The following is a 16,333-nucleotide window of genomic DNA, read 5'->3' as shown; positions in this document are numbered from 1 at the left end:
TACAGTACTGACACTGAGAAAACATTGATAGAGTGTATGTGTTTGCTTTCAAAGTCCCTTCCTCTGGATACACACACCTGAGTGGGGTTTCTCAGCTGTACATCCACTTGCGCTGATGCTGCCATCTTGGCTGGGCTTCTTCCTATGGCTCTTTGCCTGCATGCATCCCTTAGCGCCAAATAACATTCAGACCTTGGTATGGCCTTTCCTTTCACCATGCTGACTGAAGTAGGATCACTTGCTGACACTCCCTCTGTTTCTCTGGCTAAATTTAGGTCTTAAATCAGAAAAAAAAAAACAAAACAAAACCAAAAACCATAAAAACAAAAGTTAAACAAAAACCTAAACATACAAATACCGTTGGCTTATCTCAGCAAAGACAATTGATACCATCCTGAACATCAAAGTGAAAAGCAGGGAATAACATTGCAGAAGGCTGAGGTCTAGCTTTGTATCAGGGTTACAGGCCCATTTTGAGTTTTCTGTTGTCCAAAGGTACCTCTCTTGCCTAGACCCTTGTTGTGTTGCATCCATCAACCTGTGGCAGCCAAGATTTACAGAGGTCTATCTCTGAATGGTTTCTTTGCCTTTGCATAGTCTGTCAGAGTAATTTGATGTAGATATTCTCCCACATTTTCTTCTGTGCTCTACTCAGGTGGTTTGTTTTTTAGCAGCATGTGGTTTTCTCATCTTCTCTCCCCAGTCTTTTTCTCCTTCTTCAAATCATGTAATTTTTAAGTCTATTCTCCATTTTTTTACCCATTTCATCTCAGACAACATCATAGGTTCAATGTTGTAAATGATATATACTGCAATAGGTACCTGAATTGTTTGTGTAATGGCCTGATACTCATTTTACCCTGACAAATCTCTCTCAGATCTCATGCCTTGGCTTGTTCTTCGTACTTGTCCACAGCTAGAATTGTACCTACACTGTTTGTGTAATAAAGTGTTCTGGCCTGTGCCTTCCCCTGCAGCCCCATGTGCCAGGCATGACTGGTTGGTAGGTTTTGTCTTTGCCAGCCAGCTGCCGTTACGACACTTGGTCTTGGAGGGAGAGAGCTGTGAGTAGTGCCCCACCATAGCTAGACTGTACACTCAGTGGTATTTTGCTCTCCTTTGCTCTTTTCTCATATTTAAATCCAAGTCATTATGTAAGTATCTATTTAATCTTTCATTTCCTCAGTCTCTTTAACTGGCCTGGAACACTGTGATTTGCGGTGGCAACTGATAAGCAATGTTTCTATTCCGATATGTTTACTATTCCCAGCTCTCCCCACCCTCATGACCACTCATGCCAAGCCTAATTTCATGAGAAAATTCCTTTGCTGCTTCTCTCTTGCATTTTCTTGTCTCTATCTGAATTTCATAAGCTCTTGTTGCTATTATCTATGAATTTAATTTTTCTTGTTGCATCTGATGCCTGGATGCTTTTGTGCTGTTACAAATCCCCGTGCAGAAGAACATCTGAAAAAATGAACTGCTTGATCATGGACATGTACTTGAAAAATACAGCAAAGGTGCCTTTCAAGTGACTTCTGATCTACATGTTTGAGGGACTTTAAAAATAGGACTTAAGAGTTAGTTCTGAGGCACTGAGGCAAGTTTTACTTGGCACAAATACTTTTGTGTTTGTTTAAATCACAGTTGTACTTGTTGCTTTTGGCAGGTGTTCTCCTGTCGGTTACTTCTATTGCAGTTTGCTCACCAAGGTGTGATTATAAGGGTCTGATTCTGAATTCTTTTAGGCCCCCAAGCCTCCATGTACACTCCTATTAGAAAGCCTTTAGTCAGTCTTTCAAACCAAGTAGATAGGCAAGACAAGGCAATTTCGATGTGTAGTCAGCTTGTGTGAATATGGTGCTTATGGATATAGTTACTTGTGGTTTAGCTACATCATAAATTTTGTGAAGAACAGATTTTTCTCATTTTTATTAACCTGATATTAGTTGAATTAGACCAACATCAGTATTTTGTTAACTTCTGCTAACACACTTTGTTGATCATTTTGTTATAAATTACTGGTTTTAATGGAACTGTGTCAGATTTGAACCTGATTCTATGTGTCCAATTATGGTCTGAGAGATATTCAGCAGCTACAGACTGGTTGTGTTAGTCTGAGCTGAAAACATAATTAGATACTGATTCCAATATATAGTCTCTGTTTTTCTGGAGTAGAGACCATGTTTTGGTGATGTGTTTGATTCAAATTTTGTCCTCGTACATTCCCATTTTCCTGCTGCTTTAACATGGTTCTCAAAAATTAACATGGCTGTCAAAAATATATAAAGCATATTAAAAAGACAGCCTTTTCCAAAGTCTTCTAAACATGTAACTGTTGAAAGGAGAATTGCATTGGCTTAATTGCCCCTTCATATCTTGCTATTTTACTAATAATTTTGTTCTAAACAATAGACCAGTTTCAATAATACACTGTAAGCAACGTGGATATTGAATTGTAACATTGTTCTCTTCAAATAATAAGTCACAACAAGCATTTTTTTGTATTTGTTCTGGTTAACCAGACATTTGGATCAAATCCCATTTCCTGCAAAAGCAAAGAAACCTAAATGGGACATGTATCTTGTGATTACTCATTTCTCTGGTCATTTGAAGAACTGTGAATAGAAGAGCTAACCTCCACCTGTATGGGGCTAGAGCATGCTTGAGTTTGTGCTTTAACAAGAGGCCAGCAAGTGTGCTGGGATTGGTTTTTGGGAGCACTGGATTATGACAACTGTTAATATTATCAGTATCAAATGTTTACAAACTTTATTCTGAATTAGTCTGAATTGGTGGATAGTATGTAGGAGAGTTTTCAAGTATTTGTTAATGAGTATGATCCTGTCTTTAATCTTTCTGTGGATTGGATGGTCAGACAGCAGTCAGTGTTGACTGGATAGTCTCCTGTTCCTTAGGCCAGGGAACTCAGTGCAACCCACATCAGTTTGGTTTTTAGAGTGTGTTTCTATTTGACAGCTTCTCAATGGCTTTTTTGCCTTTTGGAGTGGTGGTTGTATTAGCTGGAAGATTGGGGGGCTTGTAGCTTCCAAGTTCACCTACAGTCGATGGAGTAGCTGGGGCAGTTGTTGGCACAGGGACTGGCAGACCAGTGTGCCCAGGGTGGATGCAGCTCTGATGCTGTGGAGTGGGGATTCACACCACTGCAGCCTTTTGCCTGGAGTGAGATGCTGTGCCAGGGGTATTAAATGGGAACAGAGAAGCAAAAAACCACCCTTTCTTTCCTTTCCCTTGTGAATCCTAAATGCATTTGTGCCCTACAGTTTCTAGCAGTTGTTTTCTTTCTGTAGTGACCTAAATGTTTCTTGGCAAATTACTAAACAAAAAAGAATTTTTTGGATGTGGATCACACAAGCAAAGGAGGAAAATGACATGTGGCTTTGTGCTTGTTTTGATTTCCCAAACTATCAGCAATTTTATCCCAACCTTCTCTGTTTAAGATGTAACCAGAATTCCTGGCACCCCATCTATGATGCAGCAACATCAGTTGTCAAGGCAGAAAGAAAAAGCCTGACCTGATCCTATGTGTCTCCTTTAGGCAGGACAGGCACCCTGTACACAGAGATGCTGCCTGGTGGTCTGCAGGCTGAGGCTGATTTGCCCAGGTCTTTCATGCCTATCAGACTTCCAAAGCAATTTTTGGTTCCAATCAGCAGAAGCAGTTTGATAAAACCAATGCACATTTTTGGGTAGGTTAGGAAGTCCCCAGGGTGAGACTTTGTGTTTAGTTTCTCACACCCTTTCTGTAACAATCTGCAATACACACAATTTCTTTGTTGCCTTCATCTGAACATTTTTTTCCTAACTTCTAGAGCAAACACATAGATACCATGCTGGCCATTTTTTTCCTTGAAACATTTGTCGGGCTATTGAAGGATATGCATATATTTGTATATATATAAAAGGAGAAACTGATAAATTATCTTCCCTGTGCTTGTGAGGCACTGCTGCAAACACGTTTTTTGTCTTTTGCATAAAGAGCTGCGTATTGCACTATTTAAGAGGAAAGGTCATCTATTGTCATTGAATTTTGTAATTCTCAGAGGACTGCTGTAAAAATATTGAAGTGGGAAATCCAATGAGATTTCCTATTACCAGTATGAACTATTAGGAACACTTGCATGGCATCCCAGATTTGCACAACACTTCAGCTTTCAGGTTGCTGTTCTTGATCCTGCAGAGCTGCAGCAGAAGCTCAGAGTTGCTAACATTGGTGCTCTTTGGTGGATTATTGACATGAGTTTGCACAAAATGACCCGTGAAAATGATGTTCCTGGGTTGCTTCTTGGAAAAGCAAGGTTGGAAAAGGAATGGAAAAAGGATTAAGGAAATGTTTTATACAATCTCTTTTGACCTTAATTTGTGATTAGATGTTTGATTGCAATATGTCCTTTGATTATGACATTTATGCTTTTTCTGTCTGCCTCTGGTTTGTCCAGAGATGACTGAGCCATCCTGCTCTAGTGAAGTTTCTGGAGATTTTTCTCAGTGGGTGCTTATTAGCTTCCAAGGACTTCTCTCCAACTCTGACCACTCTTGGAAGGCAGAGAGTAGAGCAGTCCCACTGAAGCCCTGCACACCAAAGTGGGATTTTTGAGAGGGATAGAGAGAGAGAGAAAGAATGGGATAGTTATGAGGTCTACATAGATGGGATGGAGCATCAAAGCAGTGCCTCATAGATTCTCCTTGAAAAGTACTGAGAAGGAAGAGTAACTGTTATTCTAGCCAATATGTTAAAAGGATACTTTTGAATGACTCGCAACCCTAGAACCAGCTTGTGGTTGGCACAGTGCAACTCTTCAATTCCTGCTTTGCCTACTAAAATTCCTGGGGCATCGTGTACACAGGCAAGGTGGTGACAGTAGGGGGATACTGACTCCCTGGAGCTAAGCGCCCCTGTCAGATGTCAGCATAGTTGGAGAATGAAGACTGAAGTGGGGTGTCTAGTAATCTGAATTATTTTGCAGAGAAAACAAGATCTGAGGCTTTTTGTCTTCAGTACGGCACAGTGTAATTCGTGATCCTGAACTATTCATATCACCTAGATTTGGCAGCAGGGCAGCATAGCAGCTGAGAGATTTAACAGATAAAATATTCATGTTTTGTGTAATCTGCTAGCCTTATACTGGAAAGAGAAAATTTGCCGGCTTTCGTTTTCGTGTGAATTTCTGCCAAATATTCATTCTTTCCACCGTACATTGCATTTTCATAATGGGCTTAGAGGGTGATCTGATGGAGCCTGTGTTTTGCTGCAGTACACTTCCTTGGAACAGGAGTATCTCTATGTAACCCAGCACAATTATTTCATCTGTTTTGCAGTCTGGAGGCTGCCAGCATCGGGTTCATCATCATCATAGACAGACGACGGGACAAATGGAGCGCAGTCAAGGCATCCCTGACACGGATAGCAGTAAGTGCTTTCTTTTGTTATTTATCTTATAGAAATTAAAAGTATCTGCTGAATCTTCAGCACAGGATACAGTCTCGTGTGCTCATTTCTAGCTCCCTTAATCTCGCTATAGATGCAGATTCTCCCCTGCCCTGAAGCTCATGAGTGTTAAATAAGAGACGGAGGAAGCTGCAGTAACAAATTGCACAGCCTTGTTTACTGCTGAATTAGGACAAATTCCTTATTTGCTGGGTTGACTGCAATGTAAATTCTAGTAATTTGAAGTTGGTTCCTAGAAGAATATAACAGAGGTGCCCTTCTGTGCACTGAGGAGTGATGATGTGGCCTGCTTATGAAAGAAACAGATCCCAAGGGACTTGTTTGCGTGGTAGTAAGTGATCTCTGTCAGAAACTCTTAATAGCTTATTATATCTCATTTGCAAAAGTCAGAGCTAGAGCACTGATTTTCAGTGCTAATAAAAGCAGCTGGTTTTATATATCTATTACCAGGAGCATGTGCTGTGTGAGGAGCAAGCACTTATATACAGAGATGTAGGATGGAGGCATGACCAAGGTGACTAAGTTCTTTTAAGGAATTTAGACAGATTGCTTTTCATTCTCAGTTCTTTTTAGCTGCTCTCTTCTATAATTGTTCTTTTTTATGCTTGATGAGCTCAGAGGAGTGCGTGAGAGATGTAGGCTGGGTGTTGCAGACAGGGCCATGTCTGATGAATGTGTTGAGTGCCTCTGTGTGTGGAAAAATATGTGAGGTTAAAAAGATTTAAAAGCCTTTCCAGAGTGAGAAGGTAGGTCAGCCTGGGGAATTAATCTGTGCCACCAGCTTCTTTCACCAAATCCAACGTGGGTAGCCAGTTTTGCCCTCTAGTGGCTGCAACCTAAAAAAATGGGCAAAAGGGGGCTTGGTGTGGTTCAGATCTGGGGGAGGAAGGCACGACTGCAGAAAGTTTAGAGCTCTGTGCTAAATCCATATCAGAAAAACAAAGTATGGCTGGGCAGTAAAATCCATGGGCCAGCCTTTCTATTGGCTTTGGAGATTGTGACGATGGGTATGTGCTGAATGGACCAGCTGGTATTATTAGCAGCTGGACTGGGCAAAGTTCAGTAAGTCCTACCTGCTTTGCCCTCTTTAGGAAACACTGGGCTGAAAATTCCCTTGGCCTTCCTGTAAGGCAGAGTTGTGCCTGCTGATAGTTCTATATTTCTTGCAGGGAGCATTTCCAGGAAACCTGCAGCTGGTGTTTGTCCTGCGACCCTCCCGCTTTATCCAAAGGACAATCGCTGACATTGGCATTAAACTCTATCGAGATGACTTTAAAATGAAGGTACCGGTAAGCATGCATTTTTTTTGTCCATGTGTTTTCTTTATCTCCATGTCTGCAGTTCTTAGGTGTCAGCAATTTCTCATAACCCAGTAACTGAAAATTGATTGCAAGTGGCAACTGGGGACTTTTATCTGGGTCTGTGTGGTGTATATAATAGTAATGGCAGAGAGTTAATTACCAGTGGATGCTTCACAGTATTTAATGGACATGTTCCCATGTGGAAGGGCAGTCTAGCTATAAAATGTGACTCATTTTTTTAAGTATTGACATCTTAACTCAGTGGAGCCATTCCCCTGATATAGGCAGAGGTAGATCTTCTCACTCCAGTGGCAAACAAGTATTTAGGAGTACAGAGCAGTGAAAGGCTAGGGCCGAATTCTGCACTGTTTTATGTATTATCCATGGGGCCTGCTGACAGTGGTCCTGTTAAGTGCTTGCATAGCACTGCCTATTCTTAATGCCTTTTATGATCCCCATGCCCTCAGAGTTCACAGTTTGGTTTTTACTACTTTTTATATGCACTTGGCATATGCTGTGGGTTGATGAGAATGTGATTTGAAGCAGGTTATCAATCCTGAAAGAGTTTAAGTTTTAGATTATTCTGAGAGCTCTTTTGGGAGTTGTTCCTAGCTGCATGTTTGCATGTGGTTTCAAAGTGTTTTATAAATAAACTTGAATTATGATTATTGATGGTATTTTGTCCTGGACCAGACTCATACTGTGTTCCACAATGACTTTACTGGAGTGATTTCATATGATTGTTTTGGATTTTGCTTGTGGTTTTATATTGTTTTGCAAAAGACCCATGGCTCTCCTCCAACAAATTCTAGTTCTGTCAACACCTAAGTTTGAAGTTCAGGTGTTTAAGATACTCTATGCTTCTTCTGAAGTAAGAGACAGCATCCCATTTATTACAGTGCATACAAAAAAGGAATCATGAATACTCATTTGGTTATTGTGGATTAAATTGTAACATTGACTGTAGTTTGGCAAGGGTGGTTTTTTGGCAATTAAAATGCAAAATTGATGTAAAAATGTATGTTTGATTACAAACCAAAATCTTTTAATTTTACAGCACCTTAAAAAATGGATGTTCCTGTATTTAATAAGCCACAGTCTGTTACCATAGCAACTATTGTACCAGCGACTGCAGCCTGGAAAGGGACAACTTCATCAAGGACTAGCATTTTCCAACAATTCAGCATCTTCTATACTTTTAGCAATTTATTTGATGACAGTATTGCATTTCAAATCCAACTTGAAACTATCAAAGTTGGAAGGGAGATTAATTCTAGGCAGGAGTCAAGCTCTGCATTAAGTATTAAGTAATAACATCTTTCTTACAGGCAGGAAAAATCAAGATATGAGTTTAGTTTGGGGTCATCTTGAACATTCAGATTTTGAGCCATCTTGAGTATGTCCACAGAGCTCTTAGAAAGCAGTCTTACAAAAACTAAGAGCATGATGTGTTTGCTGCTAGATCTGCCTGCCTCCTGCCAAGATGTCTGTAGACAGCCTGTCAGGTTTATATACAGGCTGTGCACATATGTCTGATGCTATTATAAGTTGCTTAGGGTCGTGCTAAAGGTGTCCTAAGTTTCTGGGGTCTGCCATACTCTCTGGAGGGGCCTTTCACTTGTGTTTGTAGCCCATCCTAAAAAGACCATCTGGGTATGTCCCAATTTCAGAATGGGTAGGTTACTGAGAGCAACATCTGTTTGTCCCCCTTGAAAATAGCATCCTACATGCCAAGCATGACAACAGGGCCAGAGAGTTCTTCTCCCATGGGAGACATCCTTACTCAAGGAATTAGGTATCAATACCTATCTTTAATACCGCCATCATCTTTTAAATTGTTTGCAGGTTGTTTGTTCATGTTGTGCATTTGGCACTATGACAACACTAATGTCACAACTGGGCCGTGGATGGGCTGCATTTCCTATCACAACGATAAGCAAGTCAGGGCCAGGACATAAGTATTCAAAAGGGGCTTCGAGAATATGGTGTGCATTTGTTAAGGAAACATTTGTTAAAGAGTTTATCTGAGCTATCAAACTGCAAATATATTCAGTAAAATAGATTTGCTGTGTTAAATCAACATTGGATTGAGTAGAAGCCAGAAGGTCAAACAGGAGCAGGAAATAAAGGCTGAAATAATAAACAAGACACAATGAGGAAATGCAGGATTTATACGATTTATTGACATACAAATATGGTTAATAAAACCTCCTGAGGTAAATCTCTATTGGGATAGTGATTTGATTAAATATCATTAACCAGGAGCACGAGACAGTTCATCTGAGATAAAATCTGGAAATTCAAAAGGAACACCCAGACATTTACCTGAGGAACCTGCCATCATGGGAAGTGAATTAAAGCATCTTCATAGCGTACACAAAAGGCTGAATAATCTGTCCATAGCAGACACTTCTTTGACCTTTGTAGAATGTGACTTCTTTAATCATGAAGCAACCCCACTACAGCTCTGTGTTCCATGCTGACCTGCTTATGCAGACCCTCCTCTTCCAAACTGCTACTGTCTTGTATTCTTCAGCTTACTGAATGTGGCTGTCTTCAGTCTGGGAGATGCTAATGCTCGGTAAGATTGGTTTCTTAGCTGGATGTTGGATTGCTCCTAGGCTTTCTCCTGCAGAGATGCCTGCAGGGTGAAGACTTGTGCCCTGTTGGGTAGCACCATAGCAAGCAATACTAATAGATTTGCTTTGTGGCTCATGCTGAGCACATCAGGTTAAAGCAAACATCTTCCTAAAAGAAAAGTGCATGACAGTGTTCCTCTGTAGTTTTAGTGAAGTTTGGAGTATCAAAAGATTTCCAACTTGTCAGCAACACCTCTGATGGAGAAGAGCTACAAAGCAGTTAAGACTTAATTTCTCAAAGGTGATTTGCAGTTCAGAAGTAGTACATAGCCTTCACATTCCAGTCTGAGGCTACTCCAAGATGATGTAGTGTTTTGAGTTTTCTGGCTTTGGTCATAACAAAACTGTTTGGTAACACATTCAGAGAATAGTTTTCCTTTTAGCTTTGACTGAGGTACGCTGTGCTTTCTTTGCCTCCATTTCTTCACCAACAAGGTCTCCTCCTGGCCTCTGTGTTTAGAAGCAGGGTTGAAGGAGAAGATGAACTGCTGGAAGTGAAAAAGAATTGAGTCAAGGACTACTTGACAATATTCAATCCATACAGGTCCACGGGACCAGATGCATCTCCCACAATATTCTTGTATCCAGGTTAGGATGTTAAAGTCTGGATGGGTGGACAACTAAATGGATTTAAAAACTAGTTGCATGATTGGTCTCAGAGGGTAGTGGTCAATGGGTCACACTCTACCTGGAAGTGGGCAACAAGTGGAGTGATGTAGTGATACCTGCTGGTACCTGCCCTGTTTAACATCTTTATCAATGATCTGGAAGAGGCAACAGGGTGCACTGTCAACAAGTTTGCACATGACACTAAACTGGGAGGAGCAGCTGGTACACTCAGAGACAGGGCCACTGGAACATAAACTCCAGGAATGAGGTGACCAGCATATTAAATACAAAAGGGACAAATGCAAAGTCCTGCAACTGGGAAGGACTTCCTTCCAGAAGGACTTCCTTCCTCAAGAAGGAAGAAACCACGTTCTTCCCTCCCAACAGCACAGCAGTGTTGTATAGCTGACAACAATACAGGCTGTAGCCTGACTGGCTGCGGACTAACTCTGCTGAAAAGGACCTGGGAACTTGGTAGACAGCAAGCTGTATACAAGCCAGCAGTGTGCACTGGCAGCAAAGGAAGCTATCAGCATCCTGCATTAATAGCAACAGTATTAACAGAGGCAGAGCCAGCAGATTGAGACAAGTGATTATCCCTCTTTACTTGGCTCTCATTAGATTGCACTAAGAATAAATGCCCTGTCCAGTTTTGGTTCCCCCAGTAGAAGAAAAATATTAATCTGGTGTGAGGTCAACAGAGAGCCATCAAGAAGGTCAGCACTTGGAGCATGTGCTCTATAAGGAGGTGCTGAGGGAACTGGACTTGCCTAGCCTGGAGAAGGGAAGGCTTGGGATGGTTAATATGACATAACAGCAGCTTTCCAGTCCCTCCAGGCAGGTTACTGAGAGCATGCAGCCAGGTGGTGCATGACAGTAGGACAAGAGATAGCTGACATAAAGTCAAACAAGGGCAGTTCTGACTTGATATAAGGAAAAACTTTTTCACCACAAAGATAATCAGGCAGTGGACCAGACTGCCCCAAAACGTTGTAGAGTCTCAATCCTTGGGGGTTTTCAAGACCCAGGTGGATGAAGCCCTGAGCAACCTGCTTTGATCTCACAGCTGACCCAGCTTTGAGAAAGAAGTTGGACTAGAGACCTGAGGTTCCTGCCAACCTGAATTATTGTAGAATGATTCTGTAACAAAGATCAGGTAAAAACCTGTTCAGGTTTGTTCTCAAGGCTTTTCTTAGAGCACTGTCAGCCTAGAACATACATCCTCTTGCCTCCATACATCTATGCTCATGTCATTGTCCACAGTGCTTGCAAGTGTACTTACCATGCTCCCTTGGAGCCTGCTAACAGGCATAGCCAGTTATCCTTTCTTTAAACAGCAGTGTGAAATAATACAATTTGATATATATTAAAGTCTAAGGCTTAAAATTTCTAGTCAATTGTGCTCAACATCTTGTTTTTCTGTTGCTGAAATAATGGTGTATTTTCTAGCTGTTAGAACAACAAGGCATAATTAAATACATGTATGTTATTTGTTTAACCACGTGTTGCCAGATTTACAGTGGTCGCCAAAAGGTAATATTGCTTACCTGAAGCCGCATGCAAATCTGCTTTTGCTTTCATTAAGCAGGTCTAGTGGTAAGGAGACTCTTTAAAATAAGAAAATTGATTTAGGTTTGTCTGTCCTTTCTCTTTCATCATGGTTTAAAATAGAATAATCCCAGTGAACTCAGTGGACATAGAGTGCCATAAAATGATACAACTGAAAGGACAATCCTATTCTCGATAGCCTCATTTCAGCACTTCCCTGGATCAAGCGGTTGGTGTTGAGGAAGCTGTTTAACCTGCCTACTCCTCCATTTCTCTGTAAATAACAGTTATCTAGAAAATACAGAAATTATTTGATGGAAGTTTGTGTGGACTTAGAAATACCATACTTTTTCTCTTGATGCACATGCAAGCTGACTGCATCCTCAACCTAGCAAGGAGCAAGATGATGTCAAGTTGTGGTTAGTTCAAGAATTGCCATGTACATGTTGAGAAGGCAAAATCTAGTGGAAATAAACTGTGGCCATTGCATGAACAAATACATAATAAGAACTTACTGCCTGTGGTGGAACTGCACTTTGGTCATACATGTTTAAGGCAAACCCAGATCCTAGGAACAATGATTGAAAGGGCTCATTATTTCTCTCAGTCCATTGTGTTTGGATTAATTTACAGATCATCATGTTAAATTCTGTCTCTGATCTGCATGGCTATATTGACAAAAGTCAGCTGACCCGAGAGCTGGGAGGAACCCTGGAGTATGGCCACAGTCAGTGGATACATCACCGAACTGTGAGTGTTGGTTTTGTTCTTACCCATGTGTACACCCAGCATTGTCCAGATGACAAATGTAGAGTAACCATTAAGTAGTAACTCTTCAGCTGCATTTCAGCCTGCAGATTCTGCTAGGGACTCATGGAAAGAGGAAATCCATGACTCAAATAGAGAAAGGTAAATTCCCCAAAAGCTTGTAATAGAAGTAGTAATCTGTATCTCACTGTTGACCTGGCCTAGGGCCTAGCAGTGTCATAGTATTCTTATTCAGCAAGGCCCTTTGGCACATTCTTAGCTTTTGAATAATTGTTGACATTCATAGACCTTCATTCAGCTCATGGCTGAAGTTGAATATATGCTTTATTTAGCACTTTACTGAATCAAATGTCAAAATTCTCACTTTAATGATTAATTATGTCCATGTTCTTAAAAGAAGAAAAATACTCAAGACACTAGATTTTATTTTCCTTTGTTTTCATTTCTGTGCTACGTAAATATGCACTCCAGCTGGGTCTTATTTTGAGTAACCAAAGAACAGTTAATAATTGTAGGAAGGCAGAAAGACTTTTTGTTCCATTACCTTTGAGGACACTTGTAACAGGTTGGTTTGTTGCTTTTTTGGGTTGGTTAATGCATTTCAGTGGCTGCTTCAGAACAATGTAAATAATTCATTATGGTGCCCAGAAAAGGTGACAGTTTACAAAAAACAGACCCCAAATTCTGGCACATTAGCAGCCGAAATATTGTCTCATCCTATCTAAGCAAAAACAGGCAAAGCTGGGTCCTGATCCTGGAAAATGAATTAATTTCCTGGAGACTGTATGCAATGTTTCCATCTGTCTTTGTGGCTTTACTTGCAAGACTGGTATGTTAGAGCTCATATCTATGTAGTCCCGATATTTTGCAGTGTTCTGAGCAGCCTTCAATTTGAGTCTGTTGTTGCTGATGTGCAGGTTACATGTAACACTTGGAAAAAGAGCTTTTCTGAGGTATCTTTGTTAACTCAAATCACTTTTGTCACTTTCCTGCTATAATTTTCTGTGTTTTACTGTCCTTATAAAATCAAATTTTACTCTCCTTGAGAACCACCAAATATTTCAGGCTTCTAAATATGCAAACACAGAATCTGAATTTCCTCTAACACTGGTTTGTTACATTTATAGCTGTGTTGACTACAGTGAGGTTAGGATTGAGACAGGTGAACAGGCTTACATGTTAAAAGTATCAAAAATTTGAAACTGTCCTTGCAGGAGGGGTGAGTCTGAAGGAATCATCTGTATGAGCTTTCAAACAACTAAAGGCTTGAAAAAATGAGGAAGGGGAGTAAAAAGAGGCACAACAAAGGCTGTATTGTTTGTTAATGACAGGAGTTTACATAAAGCATGACTATATAGTTTGGTAAAATATGTAAATAAAAGTGAGCCAAGATTTGAGGTGAGTGTGGCTATGTAATCCCCAGTTCTTTTGGTTAAATTTGTTTGAAAAACTTTTACCAGTCACAGAGACATGAAAAAAACCCACAGACGTAACTTAGGTATATGAAACAATTTACTACTCATACGAACAGGAGAGTGTGGGGGCAAGAAACTATTAAGTGAAACACTGATAAGCTCATTGTGCATGGTGCAGTCAGTCAAGGAATCTCTGCTGGATAAGAGGTTGGCATCAGGGAAGTGTCAGCCTTCGTGGCACCTTGAAACAACCTTTCAGTCTTGCTGAGCTACAGTCTTTATCCCCTTTGCTGCTTCTCTTAGTGTTCTCATATCTTGTCCTGCCAGTGCTTTTTTCCTGAAACAGCTTTAAACTGTTGCTAAATGGTAGTGACACAGCAATCTCATTACATAGTTCTTTGTTTCTGCTTTCGTATCTTGAATAGCTAGGAGCCTATGAGCTTTCTTGCCCACCGAGTACATTTTTGGCTTTTAGTAAGTGGCCTTTGGTCGTCGATGGCTCTATCTGTGTTGCAGTCAGAAGTGTGACATTTCAGCCAACTTTATTCCAGTAGTTTCAGTGCTGAGAACAGCAGGCTACAGCTGCTAAGCAATAAGCCAGAGCATATGTGGGTCTGTACTGCTTATGTTGAAAGCAGGCATGAATTTATGGGAAAAAAGGGAAGAAGGCTATGAACTGTGCTAGCATTGCCTCATCTGGGGCATGTTTCAGATCATATATGTGGAATGTAATTTCCCTCTGCACTTTTTGAATTATCTACCTCCAGTTTGTTTTTCACTGAGCACGCAGCATAATTTTAACTGTCATGGCTGCAGATGGGGAATTCCCATCATTGCTGGAGAAGGGAATGTAACATGCAACAACTACGTGGCGTTTGACTGGGTGTAAGAGCATCCCTAGTGCTGCTGACTGACTCAAACCATTGGGTGGGTTAGATCAAAAAGTGTAAAGAATAAAGAGCTATAAAGGACAATACAGTCCTAAAGAAATTGGAGCATTATCATGAAAAAACATCCCATGCCGTTACTTGCTACTAGATATAAAGGTTTTAATCACATCTCACAAATCTGATTCTACTCTGAAAAGGCAGCATTGTTTTTAAGCCTTCCTCACTTCCCCTTTCTTCAGTAAACCCACAGATTTCTGACAAGTCTTGTGTTGGTGCACCCAGGTGATAAAGAAACAGCAATGCTCCAATGGATTTATGCATTTTAACTGTATTTGCACTAAGTTGTTCTTGTATTTGTGTACTAATATGAACAGATGGGAGGGAGTAACTGGAATGCATCTAGTACAGATAGGCAGGATGGGGATGCACATTTTCAGAAGTCAGGGGAAGACAGATTGCTGCTGAGTGAACAATGGCTGTATAAATATAAATGTAAAAAGGCTTTGCCCTATATACTTTCAGAGTCTCCTCAACTTAAATAAAGCCTTAATTAAAATCTTAAACACAGCAGAATTTCCCAGCAAGCATGGGCAGAGGATCTGAAGTTCCAGTCCTGGCTTTGAAGCTGATGTCCTCTGTGGTTTCATTATGTCTTTTAAGCTCTGGGAGTTCCACAGCTGGTTCATGGAGATGACAATACTTGTAGGCCTGTGAAAAGATAATTTGTGACACAGGATTTAATTTGCAACTTCCAGCATATTCACCCAAAAAAGGCCAATATGGCCAGCTTTACAGGCATGTAATACTTGCAGCACAGTGTGCCTGAAGGACTAAGCATTGTTAAAGGGCTAAGGGTAAATAACCAGTCTGTGACTTTATGCTCTTGCTTTTCCAGGCTATTGAAAACTTTGCAATGACGGTAAAAACAACAGCACAGATGCTACAGACCTTTGGAACAGACCTAGCAGAGACTGAACTTCCCAACGATGTGCAGTGCACAGAGGAGCTCCTCTCTGCACACACTGACCACCATAGCAAGCTGAAGGTGAATGTTGTCTCATGACAGCTCCATCAGCATAATATATGATTTTTGATTTAACAAAATTTTGTGCCATCATTTGGGAGTCCATTGTCTGGAAACTACTGAAGAGGAGAGAAACCGGGGTTCAGGAGGACAATTTGATTCAACTATGAAAAGGGACTTCTTACAGCTTCAAGAATGATAGAACAGGGAAATGTCACTTCTAGTGTATGAGGGTGTGATGGAATCACATCTGGAATAGCATGGGCTCCTGATGAAGAGTTCATCAGAAAGGATGAAGTCACACTGGAGCAGATGTAGAGAACATCCGTGAGGAAAATCCAGATATAGACAGAATGATCTAACTAAACAATGACTGTCGTATTGTTTTTTTAAAAAAAGCTGGAGCAAGTTTAGCTTTGCAGAGTAGGGCTCAGAAGAAAACATTACTGCTGTCAACAAACACCTTAGGTTAAACACAAGAGAAAAAATACTGTTTAAGCTATATTAGCACAAGAACACATTTTATGCAACAAGTGTGCAGTGATGTGGGGACTCCTCAGCTGACATGTTAATGTTTGAGCCTCATTGTCCTTTTCATTGCTCATCTTTCATGCTGGGAAGACACATTCTTCTGTGGATGACTCCTTGATAGCTGATGTATTGTGGCTC

The 16,333-nt window shown here is 40.7% G+C and overlaps 1 protein-coding gene across 16 annotated transcripts in view; it reads left to right on the top strand.

The window, feature by feature from the left end:
- The window catches only part of MCF2L2 (MCF.2 cell line derived transforming sequence-like 2), a 188,637-nt gene that overhangs the window by 56,316 nt on the left and 115,988 nt on the right, over positions 1 to 16,333 (top strand). For 15 of the 16 annotated variants that reach the window (XM_030027109.1, XM_030027096.1, XM_030027095.1 and 12 more), the window contains exons 4-7: positions 5,341 to 5,431; positions 6,640 to 6,759; positions 12,201 to 12,317; positions 15,536 to 15,685. In XM_030027109.1, the coding sequence (XP_029882969.1) occupies positions 5,341 to 5,431; positions 6,640 to 6,759; positions 12,201 to 12,317; positions 15,536 to 15,685 (478 nt within the window). The remainder of the gene's footprint in view (positions 1 to 5,340; positions 5,432 to 6,639; positions 6,760 to 12,200; positions 12,318 to 15,535; positions 15,686 to 16,333) is intronic. The other variant, XM_030027094.1, reaches the window with a different exon arrangement.

Source organism: Aquila chrysaetos, chromosome 10, assembly GCF_900496995.4.
Source record: "Aquila chrysaetos chrysaetos chromosome 10, bAquChr1.4, whole genome shotgun sequence".
Taxonomy (NCBI): Eukaryota; Metazoa; Chordata; class Aves; order Accipitriformes; family Accipitridae; genus Aquila; species Aquila chrysaetos.
Note: the sequence above shows the minus strand (reverse complement) of the source record. Positions and strands in the feature narration are given on the sequence as shown.